This window comes from Abrus precatorius, unplaced genomic scaffold (assembly GCF_003935025.1).
Source record: "Abrus precatorius isolate BTA unplaced genomic scaffold, Abrus_2018 Scaffold11, whole genome shotgun sequence".
NCBI lineage: Eukaryota > Viridiplantae > Streptophyta > Magnoliopsida > Fabales > Fabaceae > Abrus > Abrus precatorius.
The window spans coordinates 18,236,108-18,260,530 of record NW_020874303.1 but is presented as its reverse complement, the minus strand read 5'-3'; the positions used below and the strand labels follow the sequence as shown (position 1 = coordinate 18,260,530).

At 33.4% G+C, this 24,423-nt stretch overlaps 4 protein-coding genes across 8 annotated transcripts; 2 read left to right on the top strand and 2 right to left on the bottom strand.

The window, feature by feature from the left end:
• Positions 1–226: 226 nt before the first annotated feature.
• On the bottom strand, positions 227–1,894 carry LOC113856378 (probable aquaporin PIP1-2). The gene is made up of 4 exons (XM_027488172.1): positions 1,495–1,894; positions 921–1,219; positions 587–727; positions 227–492 (listed from the first exon to the last, which is right to left on the bottom strand). Exons 1-4 carry the CDS (start codon positions 1,817–1,819, stop codon positions 397–399), a joined length of 861 nt encoding a protein of 286 aa, XP_027343973.1. The 5' UTR covers positions 1,820–1,894; the 3' UTR covers positions 227–396.
• Positions 1,895–5,142: 3,248 nt separating this feature from the next.
• LOC113853706 lies at positions 5,143–20,266 on the top strand. Of its 2 annotated transcripts, XM_027484251.1 has the most exons (7): positions 15,166–15,231; positions 15,850–16,072; positions 16,388–16,455; positions 17,225–18,485; positions 18,565–18,638; positions 19,095–19,257; positions 19,542–20,266. In XM_027484251.1, exons 2-7 carry the CDS (start codon positions 15,928–15,930, stop codon positions 20,120–20,122), a joined length of 2,292 nt encoding a protein of 763 aa, XP_027340052.1. In that variant the 5' UTR covers positions 15,166–15,231; positions 15,850–15,927; the 3' UTR covers positions 20,123–20,266. The 2 variants fall into 2 exon arrangements, with proteins under 2 accessions (XP_027340053.1, XP_027340052.1); XM_027484252.1 differs by lacking the exons at positions 15,166–15,231; positions 15,850–16,072 and adding an exon at positions 5,143–5,155.
• LOC113853707 (GMP synthase [glutamine-hydrolyzing]) lies at positions 9,405–24,423 on the top strand. Of its 3 annotated transcripts, none has more exons than XM_027484254.1 (6): positions 9,405–9,409; positions 21,336–21,908; positions 22,214–22,840; positions 22,951–23,082; positions 23,163–23,338; positions 24,013–24,384. In XM_027484254.1, the coding sequence occupies exons 2-6, from the start codon at positions 21,363–21,365 to the stop codon at positions 24,134–24,136; spliced, it is 1,605 nt and encodes a 534-aa protein (XP_027340055.1). In that variant the 5' UTR covers positions 9,405–9,409; positions 21,336–21,362; the 3' UTR covers positions 24,137–24,384. The 3 variants fall into 3 exon arrangements, with proteins under 3 accessions (XP_027340055.1, XP_027340056.1, XP_027340054.1); XM_027484255.1 differs by lacking the exon at positions 9,405–9,409 and having other exon boundaries at positions 21,310–21,908; positions 24,013–24,167; positions 24,265–24,390; XM_027484253.1 differs by lacking the exon at positions 9,405–9,409 and having other exon boundaries at positions 21,310–21,908; positions 24,013–24,423.
• On the bottom strand, positions 9,741–13,842 carry LOC113853705 (UDP-N-acetylmuramoyl-L-alanyl-D-glutamate--2,6-diaminopimelate ligase MurE homolog, chloroplastic). Of its 2 annotated transcripts, XM_027484249.1 has the most exons (5): positions 11,984–13,842; positions 11,693–11,809; positions 11,419–11,594; positions 10,450–10,595; positions 9,741–10,273 (listed from the first exon to the last, which is right to left on the bottom strand). In XM_027484249.1, the coding sequence occupies exons 1-5, from the start codon at positions 13,821–13,823 to the stop codon at positions 10,255–10,257; spliced, it is 2,298 nt and encodes a 765-aa protein (XP_027340050.1). In that variant the 5' UTR covers positions 13,824–13,842; the 3' UTR covers positions 9,741–10,254. The 2 variants fall into 2 exon arrangements, with proteins under 2 accessions (XP_027340050.1, XP_027340051.1); XM_027484250.1 differs by lacking the exon at positions 11,693–11,809 and having other exon boundaries at positions 9,923–10,273.

The window sequence follows — 24,423 nt, the reverse complement described above, 5'->3', positions numbered from 1 at the left end:
CAAATAAGTAAATTTAAATATGTAAATAAAATGCAACATTATTATCATTATTATTAGCTGGTATGGAAATCTAACTTTTTTCTAACTAAAAAGACTTTTAAGAATATATATTAATTTGACATGTTTAATAAATAAGAATAGTCCAACCCTAAATCCGATATAAACTAGGGTCATGAAACTCGAACATCATCTTAACCTATGTTCGTCCCTATATAGAGAGAGATTAAAGACAACAAAAAATATAATTATAGCATAATAAAATAAACAATTCAAAATGTCACAAATACAATCTCTTGATTTACATCCACAAGATGGATTGACACTAAAAAATTCAGAGGAATGTCGGAAATGTAAAATACAACTCAGCGGATACATAATAATAATAACGACGGAGCTCTAAGCTCTTGTTTTGAAAGGAATGGCTCGGATGACTATCTGGTGATATATAGCAGCAAGAGCAGCTCCAACAAAAGGTCCAACCCAGAAAATCCACTGCAATTTAAATTATTATTATTATTATTATTTATTTTCTAGTCAAATGGAAATATATAGAACAAACAAAATTCCAAATTAAAAGCATACATACATGGTCATCCCATGCAAGGTCCCTGTTGAAGATTATGGCAGCTCCCAGACTCCTAGCTGGGTTAATGCCTGTTCCTGTTATGGGAATGGTTGCCAAGTGCACCAAGAACACAGCAAACCCGATTGGCAGAGGAGCCAAAATCTACAATTATAGTTTCACCACATTAATTTACCAAACTAATTCTTATTTTTTTAATAATTATACTATTTGATCCTAAAATTCACCCTTTAAATGTTATCTTTATTATTTTAATTCTCATTCTTTTCATAAAAATTAAATTGTTTCATAAAACAAGAGACCAGAACCTAAGAAGATGGAAATTAAGAGAACATACAGGAACGTGAGAGTCTCTGGCGTTTCTCTTGGCATCAGTGGCAGAGAAAACGGTGTAGACAAGAATGAAGGTGCCAACAATCTCAGCTCCAAGGCCATCACCTTTGGTGTATCCAGGGCTCACAAAGTTAGCCCCACCTTTGAACATTTCATACCTACCATTACCCTCAAAGCCTTTCATCACACCCGCCCCACATATAGCTCCAAGACACTGCATCACAATGTAAAACAATGCCCTTGTCAGAGACAGCTTCCTAGCCAAAAACAGCCCAAAGGTCACTGCTGGGTTTATGTGTCCTCCTGTGCCAACCAACACAAATGTCTCAGTTAGTTCATCAAATGCCAACCCACCAAAACCCAATAATAATCATTTTTGTCAAATAATGTAATATAATATACAGTGTGACAAATTTATGCTTATTTTAACTTGAATCTAAACATGATAATACACATTTTAATTTTAAACTATGGTTCATTGTAATAAAAAATGTATCTTTCTTAGTCTAAGATGATTATATTATATTATTCAATGAAATTACATAAAAAAAAGTATGTGGAAATTTAAGGGTAGGTACCAGATATTCCAGCAGTGCAGTAGACAAGGGCAAAGATCATGCCACCAAAGGCCCAAGCAATTCCTTGAATGCCAACAGAGGAACACTTAGAGGGTGACCTATTGACACCCATGACAGTTAAGATGGTGATGTAGAGGAACAAGAAAGTGGCAACAAACTCAGCAATTCCAGCTCTGTAAAAGGACCATGATTTGAGTTCACCAGGCTCAAACAAAGGAGCTGGAGGTGGCTCCTTGTAGTCCTTGTCACTCTGAGCTGCTGTTCCCAATGGTTGCCTTTCTGAGAATTTGTTTGCTCCGACCTTAACATCTTCCTCTTTCTCCATTCTTTACTCTTACAAGTACAATCAAACACAACCTCTTTACCCTCTTTTCTTAGCTTATGATCTCTTACAAATGTTATGAACTTTTGATGAGAATAGTCTCATTATATAGTAGAAAGAGAAAACTGAAAACTACAAAAGCAAGTCCATTATTTGCTGTCCTGCCTAGTAACTATATTATATTATATTATATGTTGTAAACTAAAAGGTAAAAAGGTCCAGTGTCACTGTTTTTTTTTTGTTTTTAGCAAAGTGCTATTATGTTTTTATTTTGATTATGGCACTTTTACTATTAAAAAATTAATATGATGTGGGTTAAGGGGGGTTAAACGATTGTGTGTATTTTTATAATTAAAAAGAGAAAACGTTTTTCTGAAAAGTGTGGAACAATGTGAGCAAGTACATGCTGGCTCCTTTGTCTTTTTGTTATATCCGCCACGGACTTAAGGATCATGTCATCCTCTCTTCTCTAATCTCGTTTTTGTAATTAATGATTTTTACATAGAATTGTTATTATTATTGTTATAATCTTCTTCTGCTCTTTAAATATTCATTCTCATCTACAGAGCATTTACATATACGTGAATATTATTTGATTATCAACATAAATATATGAAATTGATAATCAGACATTTAATTACATATTATTTGATGACATGGGGATTGTCGTGATAGTATAGCAGTTGCAGCATTCAAGAAATAATTTAATGTTAAAAATTTATCAAAACTAATAAAATATTAATAAGAACCGTAATAATGTTACGTAGTGAAAAATGAGATATCATTAGCTGAGCTGTGTTGAAAAAAGTAGAATCCTCGTTAATTTCTGCACACCTCAAATTTCAATAATCTACGTGTGAGTTGTGTTGTAGTTCCTTCAAATTCAATTTTCTCTGACTTTGAAAAAAACAAGTAAAAGGTTGACGCATATTAACGGTAGGAAAATCACAGCCACAGGATTAAGAACAAATCGGATGGGCTATAAGAAATGACCGTTGGGAAAGTGACAGGCTTCACCAAGCACATGGACATAGCCAACATTTTTTGTTTTAAGTTCTGTGGTTGTAATCAAACCATAGTTGTAGTTATTCTCTCTGTTCCAACTTGCAACACTTTACCTTAGTGTTTAGTGTTACTGTTACACTTATTTGCCCTTCATTACAATTCTTCGTTTAATCAAATATTACTTTTAGCTCTGTGCATCTGTGATCATGATTGAGGAGTAATTGGATAATACAAATATTATTTTATTCACAAATAAGATGTTTACAAATCATGATTGAATTACGTTTTAGCATAATTTTTAGTCTCAGATTATGGTTTGAGTCGAACTTAAAATACAAAACTATTTTTAATAGGATCTAACAATTTACAAGCTGTAATTCAATAATGTAAGAAGAGTAAACTTCAAAACAAATCACACCTTACTAGAGGGGAGCTCAATTGGCTTTATAATTAGTTCATTGATTATTTTAATGTGTGGGTTTTTATTAAAAACATTATAGTATTTGATAATAATATTGAATTTTATATTCAAAAAAATTATATATAAATTTTAATTAACAATATATGATTATGTTAGGAAAAAAAATAATTTTCGCCAATTAAGAATCATTATGATAGATTACAACACCCACTAATTAAATTTGAACAAAACTTTATCTTTCTCTAATATAATCATATCATATAATTTAATAAAAAGAAATAATTTATATTTAGTTTAGTATATCTCTAAATACAAGATAATGTCAATTCATAATTCACAATTGCAATTTTTATACGAGATTTTGAATGATTTTTGGGATCCTTATCCTTTTTTCTAGGTATGAAGGGATCCTTGTCTTGGATCTTACATTTGTATTATTTTGATGAACATGAAGAACAATGAAATAATAAATAGTGTGGGGTTGTTCAGTGGTATAGTTTTAGCTGCTCTGAAATTTTCCACCAAATTGATTATAGTGGGCCTAATTATGGGTGTCTTTATTATCATAATATGTGCAGAGTAGAGTAGGGTGGTCATGACTTTGCTTTTTCTGACGTGCAGTACAGCTCATATGTACTCAAGGGGATTAGGGATGTCCTGTTTGGAGCTGCGTGTCACATGTGGATCAAATGTACAATGTCAATAATATTCAATTATTTATGCTTTTTTTTATTAATTTCATATATATTTTATAATATCATACTGTTATACAATTGAGTAATATGAAATTTTATCTTTAGTTATTTATGTTTCATGTATAAAATATCATATTGAAAACGTTGTGAAGATATACAACTTTAATTTTTCACCTCCCTCTCACTCCATTGCAAATGCCAACCTTAGGCTTTTCTATAATGAAACAAGTTAAAAATTCTTAATAATAATAATAATAGTAAAATTTGGACTTAGTTATGTGTAAGGGTTAAATTACTGAAAGCAGCATCTTATAATATGTTTAAATGAACCCTCATTTGTATAATAAAGTATACATTGAAAATAAATACAGTATATTTAGGTGTAAAATATTTAATTTTTATATTGTAATGTTTTAAATTTATATTACAAAAATCACGATATATCAAACTAATAATGACACATTTTTTGTACATAAAAATATAGTAATATAAAAATTATGAATTAAATTGTATTTAAGAATTTATTTTAAATATACTAATAATACAAAAAAAAAGGTATATTATCACTCAATTATATTGTCATACCAGTAAAAATTGCTATTTTTTGTATTAATTAATATAAAAATTTATATGCATGATTTATTTTAATTGATTTACAGTGTAAATATTTTTATAGTAATAATACAACAAAATTAAACCCATAAAATAATTCATTTTAACACATGAAAAATATTATAGCTTCATCTCATCTTCTTAATAAATAAAAATGCTATATATCTACATTAGATCTTTACTTAAACAGAAAGTTTCCAATAAATAAAATGAAAACTTTGAAGTTCTTCCCATAACACTTGGCTCTTCAATTAATGAAAGGTTACACATTCGAACAGCCAAAATTTTGCCATCTTATTGCTTGTGGCATGCTTCCTTGCGGAAGGGGCTGGTGGCTACAATTCTTCAACTTACTTTTCAATTTTGGTAAACATGTATTGTGTTTCTCTAAAGATGGTTTTATATAAATTTAAGTATCACAGTATCATCATGTTAAATTAATGTTGTGATGTCCATTAAATTAGTTCCTTAATATCACATTATTGTCAATTAACGTGTGAACGTATTCCATGCATCGATTAAAATTATAAATATATTAAAAAATAACAATTTATTGAATGAGATATATAATAAAAAAAATATTACAACATTGATCACATGTAAATTGTCGTCAGTTTTTGCTAAATTATATAATGCCTCCCCTACCACAGAGGATTGTGAATGCAGTGATCACCTGCCTATTATAAAATCAAAAGAACTATTTTTTATTTTCTATTTTGATTATTCATAAAGATTTATTTTTTTCATCCAATTATATGATAAGGTCTATGGTGATCCAAAGAATTGGACATTGTAGACCCAATCCTAACTCAGGTGAAAATTTACATATTCTTCTGATCACCATTTTAGATTTTTTTAAAATGAGAGAAAGTTTTGCCTCACTAAAGAATGTAATAATCTTCCATTCTCTTATGATTAAAAAAATGGCATAAGCCAAAAAAATGAAGCAACCTTTTGAACAGATTGAACATAACAAAGTGTGTGTAGATATCATGCAAAAAGAAAATATACATGTGGGTGGGGCAAGCTGGCAGAATTTGTTTCATACAACAGTTGTGTGGTGCTAATTGCTAAGCCTTTTGACAGATAGGATTTGGTTTATATTCCAAAAGATTATATTATATTATTACATGTAAAGAATTATGTCATTAGTATACTGTACAGGTCGGAGTTACATTATCCTTCAGACTTTCATTCTTCATTTTCGTTGTTGTTGTAATCTGATATGTGATGTGGACATGGATGGTCTTTCTGGTTCTCTTTGCTTTTCCCCCAATGTTACAAATGTTATTGTAGATATCATTCTCCTTTTCTTAATAAAAATTTAAAAAGATGAATTCAAATTAAAATTAGCAACAGTGGAACTAGTAAAATGCTGTTTTAAGAAGCCAAAATTCCTTGTCCTAACTCAACTGTTTTTCTCCAGATTTTTTGGTTTCAAAGAAAATGCATTGAGTTTCAATTCATAATATTTGGTCACTGTAATCAACATTAACTATTACTAAGATTGTACAGGGTAAGAGATTGTCAATGTAGAATGAAATAACCAATTGCCCAAGAATGCTTTTAAAAAGGTTAACACGAGAAACACGTCTTCAATTGAAAACCCATTGCTAGTTCGGTTCTGTCTTTGAAGAGGTGTACGAAAAAATTGTTATAACATTAAGTAAATATTCATAAAAATCGTTTCATCTGGAGAGTAATATAATTCAAGAAAACATTTCACATGTTTTCCATAGAACCATTGCCCCGTGATAACAGTGGGAGCTCAAATAAAATCACAATTTTGAGATTAGGTATGTGTACAATCTGGAGACCAGTGATTATCAATGCAGTTCCACTTACAACAACCAAAGAAAGAGAATGATGATTAAATCGACACTGCCTAATAATAAGCACATGCATGAACTTCTTATTCTGTCTAGCACTTGTTAAATATTGATATGAGGGCTGACTAAATACTCATTTGCAAGTGGTTGATGAAAATTGTTGGTGGTCTTTTATGATGTCCTACTCAACTTTATAGAAGATGTTTTTGCAAAAACACTTTAATGCCCAAGTCAAAAATTTTTTGAGTAGAATAAGGGTATGGTATATAAAGGTTGCATAGGTAAGGTAAGAAATTTCTTTTTTTATACAGGTGTCAATGATAACATGAGTGGTTTTGTTCTTTACTATACTAACGTTGTAACTATTAAATACAAAACGTGTTGTGAGAAGCGTCAAACAATGAGCATATTAGTGAATGATGATTAGGGCTTATTTATTTTTTTAATGTTTTTTAAAAAATAAATTTTTAAAATAATATTTTTATAAAATATATTTCTTATCTGGAATCTTTTTTACCACGTCAGTAACTGTTTCGTCCACTGTCTCAATAATTTTTTTTAAATGCCGTTTGGTCTTTAGCAGAGACGAAATTATCAAATTGTGTCATGTGTTCAAGTCTGCGGTAGTTTAAAACTTGAATTGGCACAATATCGCGAAATCGCCGCCTTTGCTCAATTTGGCTCAGACCTTGATGCTGCGACTCAGGCATTACTCAATAGAGGTGCAAGGCTTACAGAAGTACTAAAACAACCACAATATGCACCACTTCCAATTGAAAAACAAATTCTAATAATTTATACAGCTGTCAATGGATTTTGTGATCGAATGACATTAGACAAAATTCTTCAATATGAAAGAGACATTCTAAAAACTATTAAACCAGAATTACTACAATTACTAAAAGGGGAAATAACTAGCGAAAGAAAGATGGAACCAAATGCATTCTTAAAAGAAAAAGGAAATACTTACATATGATGAAAATAATGAAAGGCAAACAAATTATATATATTTTGAGGAGTCTATTTTTTCTCTTAATTCATTTTATGTGGTGAGTTTCGTCTGCTGCAGAGACAAAACTCATATAACTGCACTATGTCATGTCTGGATCAATTTACGAAACTTGTTAAAAAAAGAAAAAATTATATTCTAATATTTAATTAAAATTTATTAAAAATAGAAAAATAATATTTAAGAATAAAAAATTATATAACTTTTAATTAACTTAATTAACAACTACAAATATATTAAAAATATATATTGAGATTATACTGTGTATACTGTATGACACTAAAAAGAATATCTGCTAACAAAATTATAAATTTAAAAGCAATTGTCATTTTAAAGTGTGAGTCACTTTTTTTTTTCAAACTAGTTTTGTAAGTTAGTTGTAATATGACAAAATTTTAATAATTAATATAATAAATATGTATTTTTTATAATATTTTTTTATAAATATTTAAACTAAATTTAACAAAATCTTAACACTATATTTTTTTAATATATATTTTTAATATATTTATAATTATTAATTAATTTAATTAAAAATTATGTAAATTTTTAATTAAATATTAGATTTTTTTATTTTTTAATTAAATATGTTTCGTCGAGATAATGAATGAATGACGCAGTAAAAAAGACTCCAGATAAAAAATATATTTTAAAAAAATATTATTTTAAGAATTTATTTTTAAAAAATGTGAAAATAATAAATCAGCCCCATTGATATAATTATAAACATATTTAATTTTAAAAAAATATCTATAAAAATTATAAAAAATACATATTTATTATATAAATTATTAAGATTTTTTCATATCCCACCTAACTTACAAAACTAGTTTGAAAAAAAAAAATGTGTCTCACACTTTAAAACAATAATTACTTTTAAATTTATAATTTTGTTAGCATGTATTCTCTTTAGTGTCATACAGTATAATCTTAATATAAAATTTTAATATATTTGTAGTTGTTAATTAAGTTAATTAAAAATTATATAATTTTTTATTTTAATAATTTTAATTAAATATTAGAATATAAATTTTTTTAACCAATTTCGTAAATTGATCCGAACATGACACATTGTACAATTTTGTAAGTTTTGTTTATGTAACAAACAAAACTCACTAGATAATGACACAATTTGATAGTTTTGTCTCTACTGAAGATGAAATGACATTTAAAAAAAAATAAATTTCATTGAGACAGTGGATGAAACAGTTATTGAAGTAGCAAAAAAAATTTCAGATAGAAAATATATTTTAAAAAAATATTATTTTAAGAATTTATTTTTTAAAAAACATTAAAAAAATAAATAAGCCGATGATTAGACCACTTCGGTCAGTTACGACTGAATTTGAAATTAATTAGGATAAATGTTTGTCTGTGACAAGTAAGGGTTTAGCGGCTGATATAATGATAAGGTTGAATGTATAGTCGCAGTTAATAGTGAGTTTGAGAGAACTTCAGCTCCATAATGAGTCTTTGTAAAATGATGATGATTTGTGTAATTTAACTAGAGTCAAATATTTTACATCAAATCAATTATTTTGTCAAATTTTTCTAATAAACTATGCATCGGGAATTCCTTTGGCTCCATGAAGATTCATTCACTTTGACTAATTGAAGAGATTTTACTTGGATGATTTAAATTTTCGTAGTGTGATTTCTTCGGTCATGCAAATTAAAAACAAAATCCTTGAAATACTGAATTTGGAGTTTTCAATACAGGTCTTGGATGTGACTACAATATTAAATGCAAAGTTGAAGATGCTACACAACTGAAGGATAAAACTAATGACTTCACCAAACATTCCCAAGTGACACCTAAAATTTTGTATTACTTGACCGATCAATTGGTTTGTCAAGCACAAAAAAAAAACATTTTAACTGATTATGCTTTGATTCACATTTCTCCTACGATCGGCAGATGACATTTTAAGTTCCAATGCCCAATATAAACGGGCTCTTTGGATTCAATCCACCTAGAGCTATTTGGATCCAAAATTGACAAAAGAAACGGGCTCTTCTGATGTTCGACAGCCAATTTTGCAACAACGGTGTCATTTCTTATGGACTCTTGAAAGAAGTCACCATAAAGAAATCTTGATCCATCTCTATATGTAGATTGTTTACACAATTGTTTTGCTGCTCAGTCAGTACTCTGGTGTCTTTGAAACTTCTTATAACTATTGTTGGATATTGCGCTTGATCCGGTCAAGTTCATATCAGAATGACTTGATCAATAAGAAATTATTTTATCAATTAAAATATAAATACATATTTTAAAAATTAAACATTAAAATTATTAAAAATTAACTTGATTAATAAAAATGATTATAATGATAGGTACAACCACTTCTGTCATGTCTAAATTTATGTATTGATTTTAAAAAAGATAAAAATAATTAATCGAAGAGAAAATACATGAACTTGATACACAAACTCACAAGACATATCATAAATAACGCGGACACGTAGCTGTGTAGGAAGAAAGTGCGTATAGAAACTATCTTAATCTAAGAATAAAGACTTGAATTTGGTAAGAGGAAGCTGACTATTGCATCACTTTTCAATAATTTAGTTAGAGGACGTAGAATTACAGTGGAAAGGACAATAGAGGCCTGGAAAAAGAATATGACTACATTTGTATAAACAAAATATACGGTTGGATAAACTGTACTATGCCGACCTTGCAATTTTCGGCTGGAATCTGAAAGCTATTGCCACTCAAACTGAGAAGGCCATTTTTTCCTGGTTGTTTCCAATGTTCTCCCAAAGAAAGAGAGCCCTTCGATCATGGAAAGGCCCTTTTGCTCGATTTGTACACAGCGAGCAAGTAACGCAGTAATCAATACTTATCACCACATCCTTTAGAATCAATGACTCTCTGGTAACCTACAACAACAGCAAGAGACAGAGATGAAATTATAGACAAAAACATGTGACTTTTTCATTTTTTTTTAAAAATTATTATTTATTTTGTTACAGGTGTGGTCTTAAGACGAATAATGCCAGTAACAAGCCTTGCAAATTTATAAAAAGAACTTAAAGAGGAGATCATTTGACATTACCGCCATGGAAATTCACTTGTATCTATTCCAGCTTGGTGAAGCTCATCGACATACTGCAATGCCTCTCGGCACTCTTCTCGATCATCAAAGAAATCGTTCTTATCACCTTCTATTTGATATGTTTCATGGCCTTTGCCAGCGACAACCTGCACATGCATGTAAAAGTATAACCTTGTTTCACAAATCACAACCAACAAATCAACAATACCATCATGTATACTAATTTTTATGTGCGTTATTTTAACTTGTATATGATAAGATGTTCTTAAATAATTAATTTAAAAAGATGTCCAAAAGAGGATACAAGTTATTAAACACCACTTGTAATGCTTTCAGTATTTTAATTTTTGAACAATCAATCTAAAGCTTGGATAGAAGACAATATCAACAGTAGAATAACAGTCAACATGAAGTATTCTCAACTTTGATAAACACAAATCATAAAGCAAAATTAGTTTAGGCATTCTCTACAAGGATGGTGGTGCAACAATCACAAGTAAGATAAGAAAAATGGGGGAAGGAATAGCTAAGGCTTCAATAGGCTACATGAAAGTGATTCCATTGGATCACAAAAATGCCATACATGAAACTGAATATTAGCAGATAAGTCATCCACATGCAGTAAGATTTATTAGTGGGTTGTGGCAAACAGTTATTCTATGTTTCTTCGTTGTGTTTAAATTTAAGCTTCTAGCAATTTTTCTCTTAATAACAAATTTGAATATAGTTGTTCCTTGTGGTTTGTTTCATTTGCAACCTCTTTAGAAAACTCTCCTACTTCATTGAAATATCACTTGGATAACATCTTAATATTCTTCAAAATTGCCAGAAAACCAAAACTAAAAGTCCCTTATGCAGCGCCAAGCACTAAAATGCTTTCAATTAAGTGACTTCTGGGCCATCACAACTTAGCCCAATTCTATATTAGAAGGTGGAAATGCAATATAGAATGGAGTTTTGATAACTTACAACCACATCCCCCTCCTCTCCCATTGCAACTGCAGCTCGCACAGCTACCCTCCTAATGTCGTGGAGAAAAAGCCTATTACCATTTGGAAGAGGTGGATAGTAGTCATTCTCTCCATATTTCAGGTAGTCCTGCATTGTCCATCCTACCCCAGCTAACATATCATCCAATATATCCACTGGATAAAGAGTAAAGATGGCACATCAGAATTTGGATTCTGAAGCTGTTCACCAGCTAGTTAAAGCATGCACAAAATTCTACAGTCAAAATACATACAAGGATCTTCATTCTTGGGATTGTCAGATGTCAGCATAGTCACTTCACTTTTTTCTGTTGCTATCTTGGTCATGACAGGTCTCTTCCCCCTGTCATCCTCACCACAGCAACCAATGACTTCAAAATGAAAAAAGAAATTGTCACATGCAAAATAATGAAAGCATATTTAGATCAAATAATACAAGTCTTTGAATAAACATTTTAACACAAAATGCTTTACTTTAGTTTTTTCATATCCAGGATAAAATTACAAAGGAAATCCCACAGCAATTAAGAGAAAAACAAATATACCAGTTATAATCCTGCGAGGTCCAAGCTCCCTTACAGAATCAAGCAACCTAGATAATGCATCAGGACTACTAGCATAGTCCACTATCACCCCAAAAGCTTGTTCCTCATCAATCAACTCACACCTGCCAGGAACTGCATCAACCTCTTCAATCCCTCTAACAATGTCCTCTAAGGGTGCACCAACAGCAATGCCAACTGCCACAGCAGCAAGAATGTTGTAAATATTATGCTTTCCAAGCAAACCCGATGAAATTTCAAGTATCCCCGTGGGTGTATTAACCAACACCTGTGTCTCAAACAGGGAGAGTTCAAACTTCAAGGGATGAACATCTGCGTTCTTATTTTCCAAGGCGAATGTCACAACCGGAACTCCTGGATTCCCCTGTGACATGAACAGCTGTGCACTGGGATCATCAATGTTAACAACCTTCCTGTGCCGCTCAGGATCCACCATTCTCGAGAACAGTTTAGCCTGTGCTTCTCCATCACCCTCCTGACTCAAATTAGTGAAAATCGCAATATCAAAATCAACCTCCTCGTACTTTCCCTGACCCAACCCATGAGAAGCTGCCTCCATGACCACTGCCTCAGTTCCATTATGAAGCATTTTTGCCATCAAATTCTGAACCAAAACAGCATCAGGGGCCATGTTAGGCAAGTCCAATTTATTATCCCCATGAACATAAGAAGCAACCGAGTTAAACATCCCAGTGCGCAGCCCCATCGCTTCATACATGCTTTTGATCAAATAGGTGGTAGTCGTTTTGCCATAAGTCCCAGTTATCCCAATAACAGCCATGTTCTTGGAAGGATACTTGTAAAACGACGCAGCCAAGGCAGGAAGAACAGCATTAGTATCTTCCACAATAACCAAAGCCTTGCAACCCAAAGTATCCTCAATGTCGATCTCTTTACTAGCTACAACAGCAACTGCACCTCTCTTATCAGCCTCAGACAAAAACAAATGCCCATCGGTTTTTTGCCCAACACAACAAACAAACAAATCACCAGCAGTAACAATCCTAGAATCGTGCTGAATCCCAGTGATTTCAACTTCCAAATCACCATACACAGAGACGGGCACCACCTTACTCTCATCTAAAAGCTCAGCCAAACTCATCCTAAACCTAGCTTCCACAATCCTAGCCCTACTTTTTCCGTAACTTTCAAAATCAATTTCGAATGGAGACGCAGGTTTCATACCTCCATTTCCGTTTCCTCCGTCGTCGAATTCGCCGGGAATATCGTCGGAAAGAACTGTGAGTCCCTGGAGGCGTTCAATCTCCTCCAAATCAACGACCTCCTCAGGTTGAAGGTCTTCGCCGACGGCGACGGAGAGTTGTTGCTCTTTCCTGGGATTAGGTTCGAGAAGCCCCTGGCGAACGAACTCTTTGCGCTTGAGCGCGATGGCTTTGTCGATTTCGCCGAACAAATCCTCCGCGGGTGAGTCGTCGGGAGCTTCCCCGTCGGGAGCATCTTCGACGTCGGCGATGGCCGCAAGGTAAGTGGATTGGTTCTTCTTGAAATCTTCTTCTTGAAGTTGGCGCGCGCGGTCGGCTTGGCGCTGAATTTGCTGGAACGTGGAGAAGCCGTGAGAGGAATCTTCAGCTGCCTCCGGTGGGTCGTCGTCGGCCGGGCTTGGGTAAAACTTGCCATCAGGCCCAATGGCCCGCGGAACTCGAACGTTGAAAAATGGATTCGGAATGGAACGGAAGAAGAGTGGTGAGGAAGTAGAAGTCAAAGCTTTGCGACAGTGTTTGAATTTTACAGTGATGGAGTTTGGGTTCGATGGCGTTGTCGCACAAAGCAAGTGTGGAAGAGAAACATATGATAACGCCATCAAAGACACTCTGTTAGCTTAGCAGAGCTCAGGGGTTTATTTGGGTTTTAGCATAACTTATTGGGTCTATGCCTAATCCAGAGCCCAATCATCGCACTCGATCTCGTGGATACACTCTCTTCTTTTCTATGGGCTCGGCCTATAATTCTATGCAGTTTTCTATGTTGACAAAAAAAAAAAAATGCAGTCCTCTGTTACAGTCTATAGGCATTTTAAAATAGTATTTTACAATGTTGGTATCAATAAATTAGTCTAAAATGTTTTGTTATTATGTGATATTTCCTACAATTTTCGGCTAATAAAATATTATTTGTTTGTAGATACATACAAGGAAGTAATTAGTACAATTTAAATCATAAAATTAGACTAGTTCAAATTTAATATTATTCTTAAACTGATCCAAATTAAACTATTTTTTTTAATAAAACATGAAACGACCTTTCTATTTCAAAATCATTCTAAACCAAAGCATAAAATATCCTAAACAACAACATGCAATGCAATTGGAAACATTGTTCTATGTATAATATAAATGTATACTAAATTAAAACGAGGTCCACACTTGACCGACAGGCCAACAATAAATGATATATATGATCACTGTTGATGCTGTTAATTTGGAAATAGAATTTGTGGGATTGATTGATTAGACGTTACAAAAAATGGAGTTGTTGGTTGTGTAGTGGCGATAGGCAAAATATATGTAGAATCCCATGACAGGCAACGATAACAGAACAGAGAGGTAGTTGCACCTTAATTAAATGGACAGTAACAATGTTATTTGCACATACGTAAGCACAAAAGATAGAGTGAGTTAACGTAAATGTACAAATACATAATAAATGAATTAGGGACCATTTTATGATGTTACGAGGGAGCCATGTTTATGAACAGTTCAAATTGATAGGCAAATGGAGTAAGGGCCAGGGTGTGTTCCCCGCCCAACATGAATGAAAGCAAGATGTCTTGTCGAGTACTCAACGACAAGCTCCAAAGATGGAAGAAACGACACCGTTTGGTACATTTCGAGACATCACGGAGCTGGATTCAACAATAGTGGGTCAGAATATTAGACACTGGACACAAAGATAAAGGGCGGATTTGGATTTGTTATTGCAACTGCAACTGCAATGCACGGAAGTGATGGAGAAAAATATGAGAAAACAAAGCAAAGCGAAGGAACCCAAGTTGCCTTCAGCTGAAAGGCTCCCTCAACCGCTGTTTATTTTACAACTTACAAGTCATTGTCGTATATTATTATTTTTTTATGTCCATTGAGAATATAATCCCATTTACTATTTGTTTCTCATTCCACGTTCAACTTTCTCTTATTCTAGATCTACATCATCATGCACTTGTTTGAGCCTTTAAGCTGCAGCAGGACTTTAATTTGGGCTTTGTAATCCAGGTATATCTCACTCTATTTCCACACACACACACGTGTTATATACTTACAATTGTTAGAAATATAATTTTAAGGATTGGGAAGTTATCACTTAAGATGATGTAATTAAAGGATTCAGCTTTACACGGCATGATGCATACACAAAAAAAGGTTTCCATAATAACACTTCCTTTGATGTGTTGGTAAATGTGATTACTTGTCTATAAAACGGACTTTAGGAATTGGGTCTTCACGTGTTCGTGTTTTTTTACAGACATGGTGGATTTTTTTTCATTCCTTTATTTCCCTTTTGTTCGGTGGTTGGGTGGATATGTCAATTTCTCAAGTGGTTGTAGATCAATCACCAATATATATGTATGGTTGCTTGGTTTTAGAAAGTATGATAATTCAATTGTAAAATTGAACTCTTCCAAGTTTTAATCTTTTTCATATATAAATTTGTTTTTTTTTTTGGTTCCCTTTTCAATGGTTAATAGTAAAACCTTTTTGTGGGGGTTTGAAAATGATTATCAATTACAACATTAAATTCTAAATTGTTTGGATGGCATTCTTAAGCTGAACATCTTTGATTATTTCTCATTTATAAGGATTGACCTTTTTCTTATTTCTGTGCTTGCACAGGCTTTTGTGATTTTCCCATTAAAATTGGCTAAAAGATCATTAGATAATATAAAATAGTTTTCGAGTTTCCTCTTTATCATGGCGAGAAGATCTCCTCCCCTGGTTAACCAAACGTACGAGACAGGCTGCACGTGGCGAATGTTTAGAATCTTTAATTTCCGTGAAGATCATGCTGACAAAAGGTTGGTTTCCAATAGGAGGCATTTCAGCGCACATGTTAATGGTAAGAGTTCAATATATATATATATATATATATATATATATTAGCTTATTAAAATGGGTAGTAGAATTTTCATCCAGAAAGGTTATTATTTTCATAGTGTTGAAATGTTGGATGAATTGTGCATGTAGTACAAGTCTAAATATATAGGCCACAAATTTAAAATGAATGATTTTGGGCCAGAAATTTGTGCCACAATTTGATGTGTTTTTACCCAAACCTGTTATAAATTAAATCAATTTTTGATTCTCTGAAGGTCAGTAAATTACATGTATTCAATTTGGCCCTTAATTTTTATTTTTTTTTTCCAAGCTGCAGGAAATGGAAACTCCAGAAGTAGCTCAGATGTGCTTGGTACAGTTGATGAGAAGTACCTTCAAATTGGGGTAAGTTCTGGTCACACATACTTCCATTTCTAAAGTTGATGTTATAACAGGAGCCCTTGCTTTTAAGATTCTACTTCATGAAATTTATCATGGTTTTGACCCTTTTTACACGGCTACATATCCTAACTCGTCCCTCATCAAAGTAATTGCCGTAATGTCTAAGTTGCTAGTGATAGTCATTGGTTAACTGTAGTATGTTCTATATCTCATTCTCATTACTTAATGAAGTGTTCGTGTTATTCAACTTAACGTCAAGGAAGTTTGTTAACCATCTCTCTGATATACGGAGAGGAAAGCATCTTCCTTTACATAGCCATCTTTGTCTTGACATAGAACATTCTTTTCCTTTCCAACCCTTTTTTCTTCTCTCAATTCTTCCCCTACACAAATACATTGGTGTAGGGGTAGGGTGTACGATTTTAGGAGGTGAAAAAATCTTCTTTTTTCTTTAATAACATTTCACTTTAAATCTCAAAGACCTCAAAAATTATATTTTGTACTGATATATATTTCTACTCCATCCTAACTATATATTTTAAAAATCACCATCACCTTAAGGCTTGATATCAAAAATTACTGTCCCTTGTTTTGAGGATCTAGTGACTAGTTTCATGAAAAATAATTCATGCATAATAAATCTAGAAGTTTAATTAAGCTTTAAAATTGCAACGGATCGTTGGCAAGATGGAGCAAAAATGGTGTCATCCACTTCTCTCACCCTATTACCATTGATAGTTTAGTAGCACTGATGGAACAATTCTGCCTACAGGTAAAATCTAGAAGAAAAAGAGATTATGGTTGTAAAAGTATCAGTTGCGTGGAGAATGATCAGGAAGCAGATTGGAGAAATGAAATAACAAAGATGATTGTTGATCAGAGATTTGTTAATACAAGTTATCTAGGAAAAGATGGGGAAGCCGATAAGCCTAATCAATTCTTGGATGCTTTACAGATTTTATATTCAAACAAGGAACTTTTCATAAAACTTCTGCAAGATCCAAACTCTCTGTTAGTTAAACAGATTCATGACTTAGAAAGCTCTCAAGTGAAAGAACCATATCGGGCAAGGCTAAAAAAGACGACTAGATTGAATAAACCTCAAAAAAGTAATAATACACAATGTGTAAAACCTTTTGAGTCCTTTGATAGGTATGATTTAAGGCCAAGTTTTAAACCTCAGTCTCCAAACAGAATAGTGGTTTTGAAGCCTGGCACTGTTAATGTGAAAAAGAATGCTGAAACAAGCTTCAGTTCTAATGCACAAGATATTAGACCTTCACATTATACCTTTGGTCGTATAAAGAGAAAATTGCGGCATGTCATGACAGTAAGGAGACAAGAAAAGCAATGTAGGACAGATGATGGAAAGTCATGTGAATTTCCCAGCAGTTCCCAGGGCCTGGAAGATGGTAAAAAAGTTAAAGAATTGGAAATTGATAAAAGAAATTCAGCAATTAATATCCATACTAATACTGGAAAAAGGTTGAATTCATGTCTTGATTTGAAGAAGAGGGATGGTATCATCAAATTGAAGAATTCTGAGTTATGTATGAGGCTGGAAGCTGCTACATTCGGTGGAAGTTGCAGTAAGAACACAAATAATGCTTCAGTTGGTCCTTCTGAGCAAAATATATTGAACATAAATGTTGAAGTTGAAGGTAGGAAAGGTCCATCTCAGATGCTAAACTGTGGAATTGAGGAATGTAAACAGTGCACAAACTCTGTAGGGAGATCAATTCCTCTTCCTGACTTTTTGTACTTGCCAAGGTTTCATAGGTACTGCGAGCACAGCTCCATCCCTGAAGGGATGAGATATTACAATGATTATCAAATGGTTCTTAGAACCAGGTTGGGGCTTCAAAAAGATGGGGAAAATGGTTCCTATAATTCTTTGAGACCAAAAATCAAGGATCCACCAGTCGCCATTGTTAGTATACTTACTGATAAGTTGCAATGTTTTGCTGACGATATTAGTATCAGAAATAGTGTTCCTGGTGACAATCTACGGGCACGTTATGATATTCCCAGAGGTATGCTCTATATACTTAATGTGTGTCTCATCTATATCATAAAATCTTGTTACAATATACGAGAGAATTTCTGAACCAGATGGCAGATACGAGGAAAGTCCTAGTCAGAACATTGACATGAATAATACAACAGAAGGAAGTGAATCTTTTCTGGTAAGTAGTTTTTGACAGTTACTCTGAAGTGACACAGAAATCTCTCTTTCACATTTATCAATTATGGATTTGGCTACCTTTAAATGAGGGGTTATAAGAGTTAATTGTAAATCAATGTAGCAGATTTTTACAACTCTGTAGTTTGTTAAATATGTACATGTATTTTAGTTCATTCTCAACCATTAAACCCTAAACCCTAAACCCTAAACCTTTAAATGAGGGGTTATAAGAGATTGTAAATCAATGTAGCAGTTTCTTACAACTCTGTAGTATGTTAAATATGTACATGTATTTTAGTTCATTCTCAACCATGGATTGCTCAATTAATATAACTTTTCAGTTTTGACACTTCACCCTCTTAAGTGCCCCCCTCGTGAGTAATCAAATCCATCAAAATGATTTCTATCTTTCTATTTTTTATCTCTGATGCAAATAATGAAATTTGGAGTTGATTAGGATATGCATCCAGAGATCCAGACTTCGACTTTTTCACCAGAGGTTGCTCCATCAAGGCTTTCATCCTATCGGAGAACAGAAGATACTGTAAATACGGGAAATAGAGTTGAGAAATTTATTGGGCATGATGCTACCACCCCACCAATCACCATCTTTCAAACAGGTATAGTTTTAGGGTGTTCCTAATACGTAACCTTATGATCTATTTAAAAAATCAATAAATAGTACATTTTTCTTGGAAAAGTACGTTGGAATGCATTGAACATTATAGGACCAAGTGCCTATTTACGTTTTCCAGTAACAAATTTATACTTTTAATTCCTTAACCAGTAACACCCTTGAAGCACTCGTTAGCATTTTCCATAGTTTTAAATTTGGAGATATTCAAGTTTGTTTTTTCTATTCACTCTATTGTCAAGCCAACTTGACAGTTTAGAACTTCTGCAGATGAATCTCCAATACAAGCAATGCTTGATAACAAGTTTGAAGAGAACCATTTTGCAGACCTTATAAGATCCTCTTTAGATCCAATGAACAATTTAGCCTCCTCCAAGGACATCTTAGACTATGTAAGGGAAATTCAGCAAGCTTTCAGCTTAAAATGGGATGAACTTAGTATGAAGAGATCATCAAACCAATTGCTAGATCCATCCACCTTTGATGAACTGAAGGAACTAATTAGTCAACTTTCTAGTGATAAAATGTTGCTTGACTGTGTCATTGAAGCTTTCATAGAGGTATACCAGAACAATGGTTTCCCACATCATATTTCATCAAAAAATCCAAATGTCCAAGCATATGTTGTAAAGAAACTTCTGGTCAAAGAGATTACAGAACTTGTTAACTTGCACTTTCACCCTCATCCATCACCACTGACATTAGAAAAGCTTATAGAAAAGGACTTAGCTAGACGTGGATCATGGCTAAATATCCAAGTTGATACAGAAGATATTGCAATGGAGGTGGAGGAAGATGTTCTTGAAAAACTGGTATTGGAAATCGCATCTGAGATGGATATAGAGACATGATACATTTCAATGAACCTATGTCTACTTACTCGGTGGATAATAAAGCACTTTGGTGGCATTGGTGAGCAGCAGGTAATATTATGCTTCCTCAGGTATATTAGAAGTGACAACTGTATCAGTATAACATAATTTTTTATATACAATATGAACACTCATTTTTAAAATATTCTATTTATTGGGAATACTTTGATGTCATAACAATTTTTACTATTTATTTTTTTTGCATTTTAATATGCAATTCAAAGAATCTATACCTGATGCCTTCACTTTTCATATCCTTTTATAGTATTATTTCTATGGGAATATTTTGTTCAAATCTCTGTGGCTTCGTCATTATCAATTAGTGCATTTTAAAAACCTAATTTTAACGTGAAAGGTATAACTTGTAGACATGAAAGCTATAATTTTTAGTATTAAAATATATCGACCTTTGAGTGAATTTGACATACAATCAAACATATTATTAGTAATCAATGCATGTAAATTATTTTAATGATAAAATTACTCCTGTCAATTAATTTACATACCAAAAGAAATAATTTGGTGATATTATTATTAAATGATGGACTAATTTAATAGTAAATTTATTTTTTAAAAAACTAATTTAATAATAGTTTTTAAATAGTTAATATAATGACATTTTAAACTATAAAACAATTGGCTTATTTGTTTTCTCCTTTTAAATATAGCTTTTTATTTTTAAAAATAAAAAACAGAAAAACTTGTTTATTAATGCAAGTTTTAAAAACTATTTTTAAAAATAATTTTTTATTTCCAAATTTTAAAACTGAAAAAACAGAAGTATTATGTAAAATTTTAATTAAAAGCAGTTTTACAAAACTAAATTATTAAACAAAATTTAATTTTTTCTAGAAATAATTTTAAATTAAAAATAAACAAACCTTAAAAAGTTATATTGGTGTGAGCCTAAAAGATTAAAAATATAAACACCTAGTTATTAGCATTATGAAGCTGGCAGAATCAGATTGGACGGTGCAAAAAGCACGTAAAAAAACGGAAAGGTTCCCGCCAAACCTAATTCCTAATTACAATGAATTATAGTAAATAGTAATTAATAAATTACTAAGAGAGGATCTCTTATTCAAATGCAAGTACTATTCTGGTCTTCACTAAAAAAGAACAAGTGCTTGCTTTACAATTAGCATTGCATAAACCCTGGCCTATCAGCAACACTACCATAAACCCTAGCTAGCATTTCACACTTTACATCACCACCCAAATGGATCCAAAGAACGTGAAATCAGAGCTCGTTCTCATCCTCGATTACGGTTCCCAATACACTCATCTCATCACTCGCCGGATCCGAAGCCTCTCCGTCTTCTCCCTCTGCATCTCCGGCACCTCCTCACTCGCCTCCATCACCAGCCTCAATCCCTCCGTCGTCATTCTCTCCGGTGGTCCCCACTCCGTTCACACCCCTGACTCCCCCTCCTTCCCCGATGGCTTCCTCTCCTGGGCCCAGTCAAACGGCGTCGTCGTACTCGGCATTTGCTATGGCCTTCAACTCCTCGTCCAGCGTCTCGGCGGCGAAGTTTGCGTCGGCCACAAACAAGAGTATGGACGTATGGAAATCCTCGTTGAGAAACCTTCCGCACTCTTCTCCTCCGACAAAGTTGGTAAACGACAAGTTGTTTGGATGAGCCACGGCGACGAGGCCGTTAGGCTTCCTTCGGGCTTCGATGTCGTTGCTCGTAGCGACCAAGGTGCTGTTGCTGTCATTGAAAACACCTCCGCCAAGTTCTACGGCCTTCAGTATCACCCCGAGGTACCGTTGTAATTGATTCAATTTTTTTAATTGCTTATTGTTCATTTTAGTTTCTGGATTTCTTAAATTTTATTTTAGTTTTCGACGCCATTTGCTGTATAGTTCTTACTGTTTTTGAAAAAGGATTAATATGAATGGCATTCTCAGTGTTGGTAAAGTTAAGTATTAAAACGAGTTCGCAATACAATGTTGAAAACAGAAGTGAAGGTTTGTTCTGATTTTTGTTATGTTTGTCTCTTGAGAGTCGAAGGCTTTAGTGTGTGCTCTGAGTGAGGGATTAATGTTGGTTCTGGTTTTGTGCATAGGTGACGCATACGCCAGAAGGAATGGAATTGCTACGGCATTTCCTTTTTGACGTTTGTGGAGTGGAAGCAGGGTGGAAGATGGAGGATGTGATGGAGGAAGAAATAAAAGTGATCAAAGATACAGTCGGGCGTGATGAGCATGTTATCTGTGCCTTGTCTGGTGGTGTGGATTCCACGGTTGCTGCCACTCTTGTGCATAAGGCTATTGGAGACAGGCTTCATTGTATCTTTGTGGACAATGGGTTGCTTAGATATAAAGAGAGGGAGCGTGTGATGGAAACATTTGATAAGGATCTTCATTTGCCAGTAGTGTGCGTGGATGCTTCGAATCAATTTCTTACGAAGCTAAAGGGTGTGACAGATCCTGAAATGAAGAGAAAAATTATTGGAAAAGAGTTTATATGTATTTTCGATGCTTTTGCTCAGGAGTTAGAGCAGAAATTAGGGAAGAAACCTTCTTTTTTAGTTCAAGGAACATTGTATCCGGATGTGATTGAATCCTGTCCACCCCCTGGAAGTGGGAGAACTCATTCCCATACCATCAAGAGCCATCATAACGTTGGAGGTCTTCCAAAGGATATGAAATTGAAACTTATTGAGCCCCTTAAACTTCTATTCAAAGATGAGGTTTTGCTTTTGATCTGTTTGCTTGCGCTTGGATTATCAGATTATATCCATCTGTTTTGTTGCGTTATCTGTTGACAATTTTTTCTTTTGTTATTTTCATATGTATATAGGTTCGTCAATTGGGGAGGATCTTGAATGTTCCTGAGGCTTTTCTAAAACGTCACCCATTTCCTGGGCCTGGTCTTGCAGTGAGAGTTTTGGGTGATGTGACAGAAGGAAATGCCTTAGATATTCTTCGACAGGTAGATTGATATTTTGTGCTTACGTGTGTTTGCAATATTGATTTCCCTTTAGTGTTCAAGTCCAAAAATTATTTTTCCAGGTTGATGAGATCTTCATCCAATCAATCAAGGATGCTGGGCTTTATGATTCAATATGGCAAGCCTTTGCAGTTTTCTTGCCAATTCGATCTGTTGGAGTTCAAGGTGATCAAAGAACACACTCCCATGTTGTAGCTCTCAGAGCTGTTACTAGCCAAGATGGAATGACTGCAGACTGGTAAGATTTCAACTGTATATATGTTTGGGTATGCTGCTGGATAACTTTTTTTTTTTCGATTACTGCTGAATGTGCTCCGTTGGCAGAATATTCATTGTGAATAGCATATTTGGTTATGCTTTGCTGCTGCTGCATAGCATTTAGTTTTCTTTTATTTTTAATGGCACCCAATTACCAATAGCAGGTCTAACATGCTTCTAGCATACTATTGAATGGAACAAATAAAGTTTGGTATGCATGTGATGTGATTCCCATTATGTAGCAGGATATTCTACTTTTTAATATTGCTTCTGTTTTTGCATATATATTCGATACAGGGGAAGGAATCAATATTGGTGCTTGTACAAGAGTATAAGAACTTTCACATCCACATGAAATTTTAAACAAGACCTAAATTACATGATAAAATTTTGAAATATTTCAGAGAAAATGGTGTCACCTTCTCTTCTCGTGAAGTTATATCATGATCTTAATTGAGTCCAGGGGCCTTATCCTTGTAAAAAAAAACATTACTTTCAGGACATGATGTTTTACTTGTGATGCTAGTTCTTTTAAACTATTCTGGTGGCTTTAAATGGTCTTTCCTGTTAATCCATTAAAACATTCAGTACTGTTGCCCATCACTATCATCTTTTACAGCTCTTTTAGTTACTACTTCTCGTAATATACGCCAGGTATTACTTTGAGCACAAGTTCCTTGACGATGTTGCGCGAAAGATCTGTAATGGTGTCCGTGGGGTAAACCGCGTTGTGCAAGACATTACGTCAAAGCCACCATCGACTATTGAATGGGAATAATATCACATTCAATGGGTTTTACTTTACGAAGGTAGTGAGGTACTATAATGTTGTAAAAAGTGCTAAGGTACTGGCTATTTACTTGTTTGATTTTCTTATCTTCTTCCCTACCTGCCTATGTCTTGAAGGGAAGGGAAATTATTGGTTGGAGCGGAAATTTCTAATGGGATTGATATGATTCTTGAGATTTGGAATAGCTAGAGTTGAGAGAACCATGTCCACGTTATTATTACTTTGTAATGATTTTTCCCACCTCATGAATCAATTATATCAACGAATTTTGTTCC

Bases quoted from the DNA above. Each gene is read 5' to 3' on its own strand.
- LOC113856378 (XM_027488172.1), bottom strand. From the start codon at position 1,819: ATGGAGAAAGAGGAAGATGTTAAGGTCGGAGCAAACAAATTCTCAGAA. The intron at 1,220-1,494 runs GTACCTACCCTT...TGGTTGGCACAG, and splicing joins CTGCACTGCTGGAATATCTG to GAGGACACATAAACCCAGCA. The intron at 728-920 runs GTATGTTCTCTT...CTATAATTGTAG, and splicing joins CCAGAGACTCTCACGTTCCT to ATTTTGGCTCCTCTGCCAAT.
- LOC113853705 (XM_027484249.1), bottom strand. From the start codon at position 13,823: ATGGCGTTATCATATGTTTCTCTTCCACACTTGCTTTGTGCGACAACG. The intron at 11,595-11,692 runs GTATGTATTTTG...CTCTTTATCCAG, and splicing joins TCCCAAGAATGAAGATCCTT to TGGATATATTGGATGATATG. The intron at 10,596-11,418 runs GTAAGTTATCAA...ATGCATGTGCAG, and splicing joins GAGAGGAGGGGGATGTGGTT to GTTGTCGCTGGCAAAGGCCA.
- LOC113853706 (XM_027484251.1), top strand. From the start codon at position 15,928: ATGGCGAGAAGATCTCCTCCCCTGGTTAACCAAACGTACGAGACAGGC. The intron at 16,073-16,387 runs GTAAGAGTTCAA...TCCAAGCTGCAG, and splicing joins TTTCAGCGCACATGTTAATG to GAAATGGAAACTCCAGAAGT. The intron at 18,639-19,094 runs GTAAGTAGTTTT...GGAGTTGATTAG, and splicing joins AAGGAAGTGAATCTTTTCTG to GATATGCATCCAGAGATCCA.
- LOC113853707 (XM_027484253.1), top strand. From the start codon at position 21,363: ATGGATCCAAAGAACGTGAAATCAGAGCTCGTTCTCATCCTCGATTAC. The intron at 22,841-22,950 runs GTTTTGCTTTTG...ATATGTATATAG, and splicing joins AACTTCTATTCAAAGATGAG to GTTCGTCAATTGGGGAGGAT. The intron at 23,339-24,012 runs GTAAGATTTCAA...AATATACGCCAG, and splicing joins GATGGAATGACTGCAGACTG to GTATTACTTTGAGCACAAGT.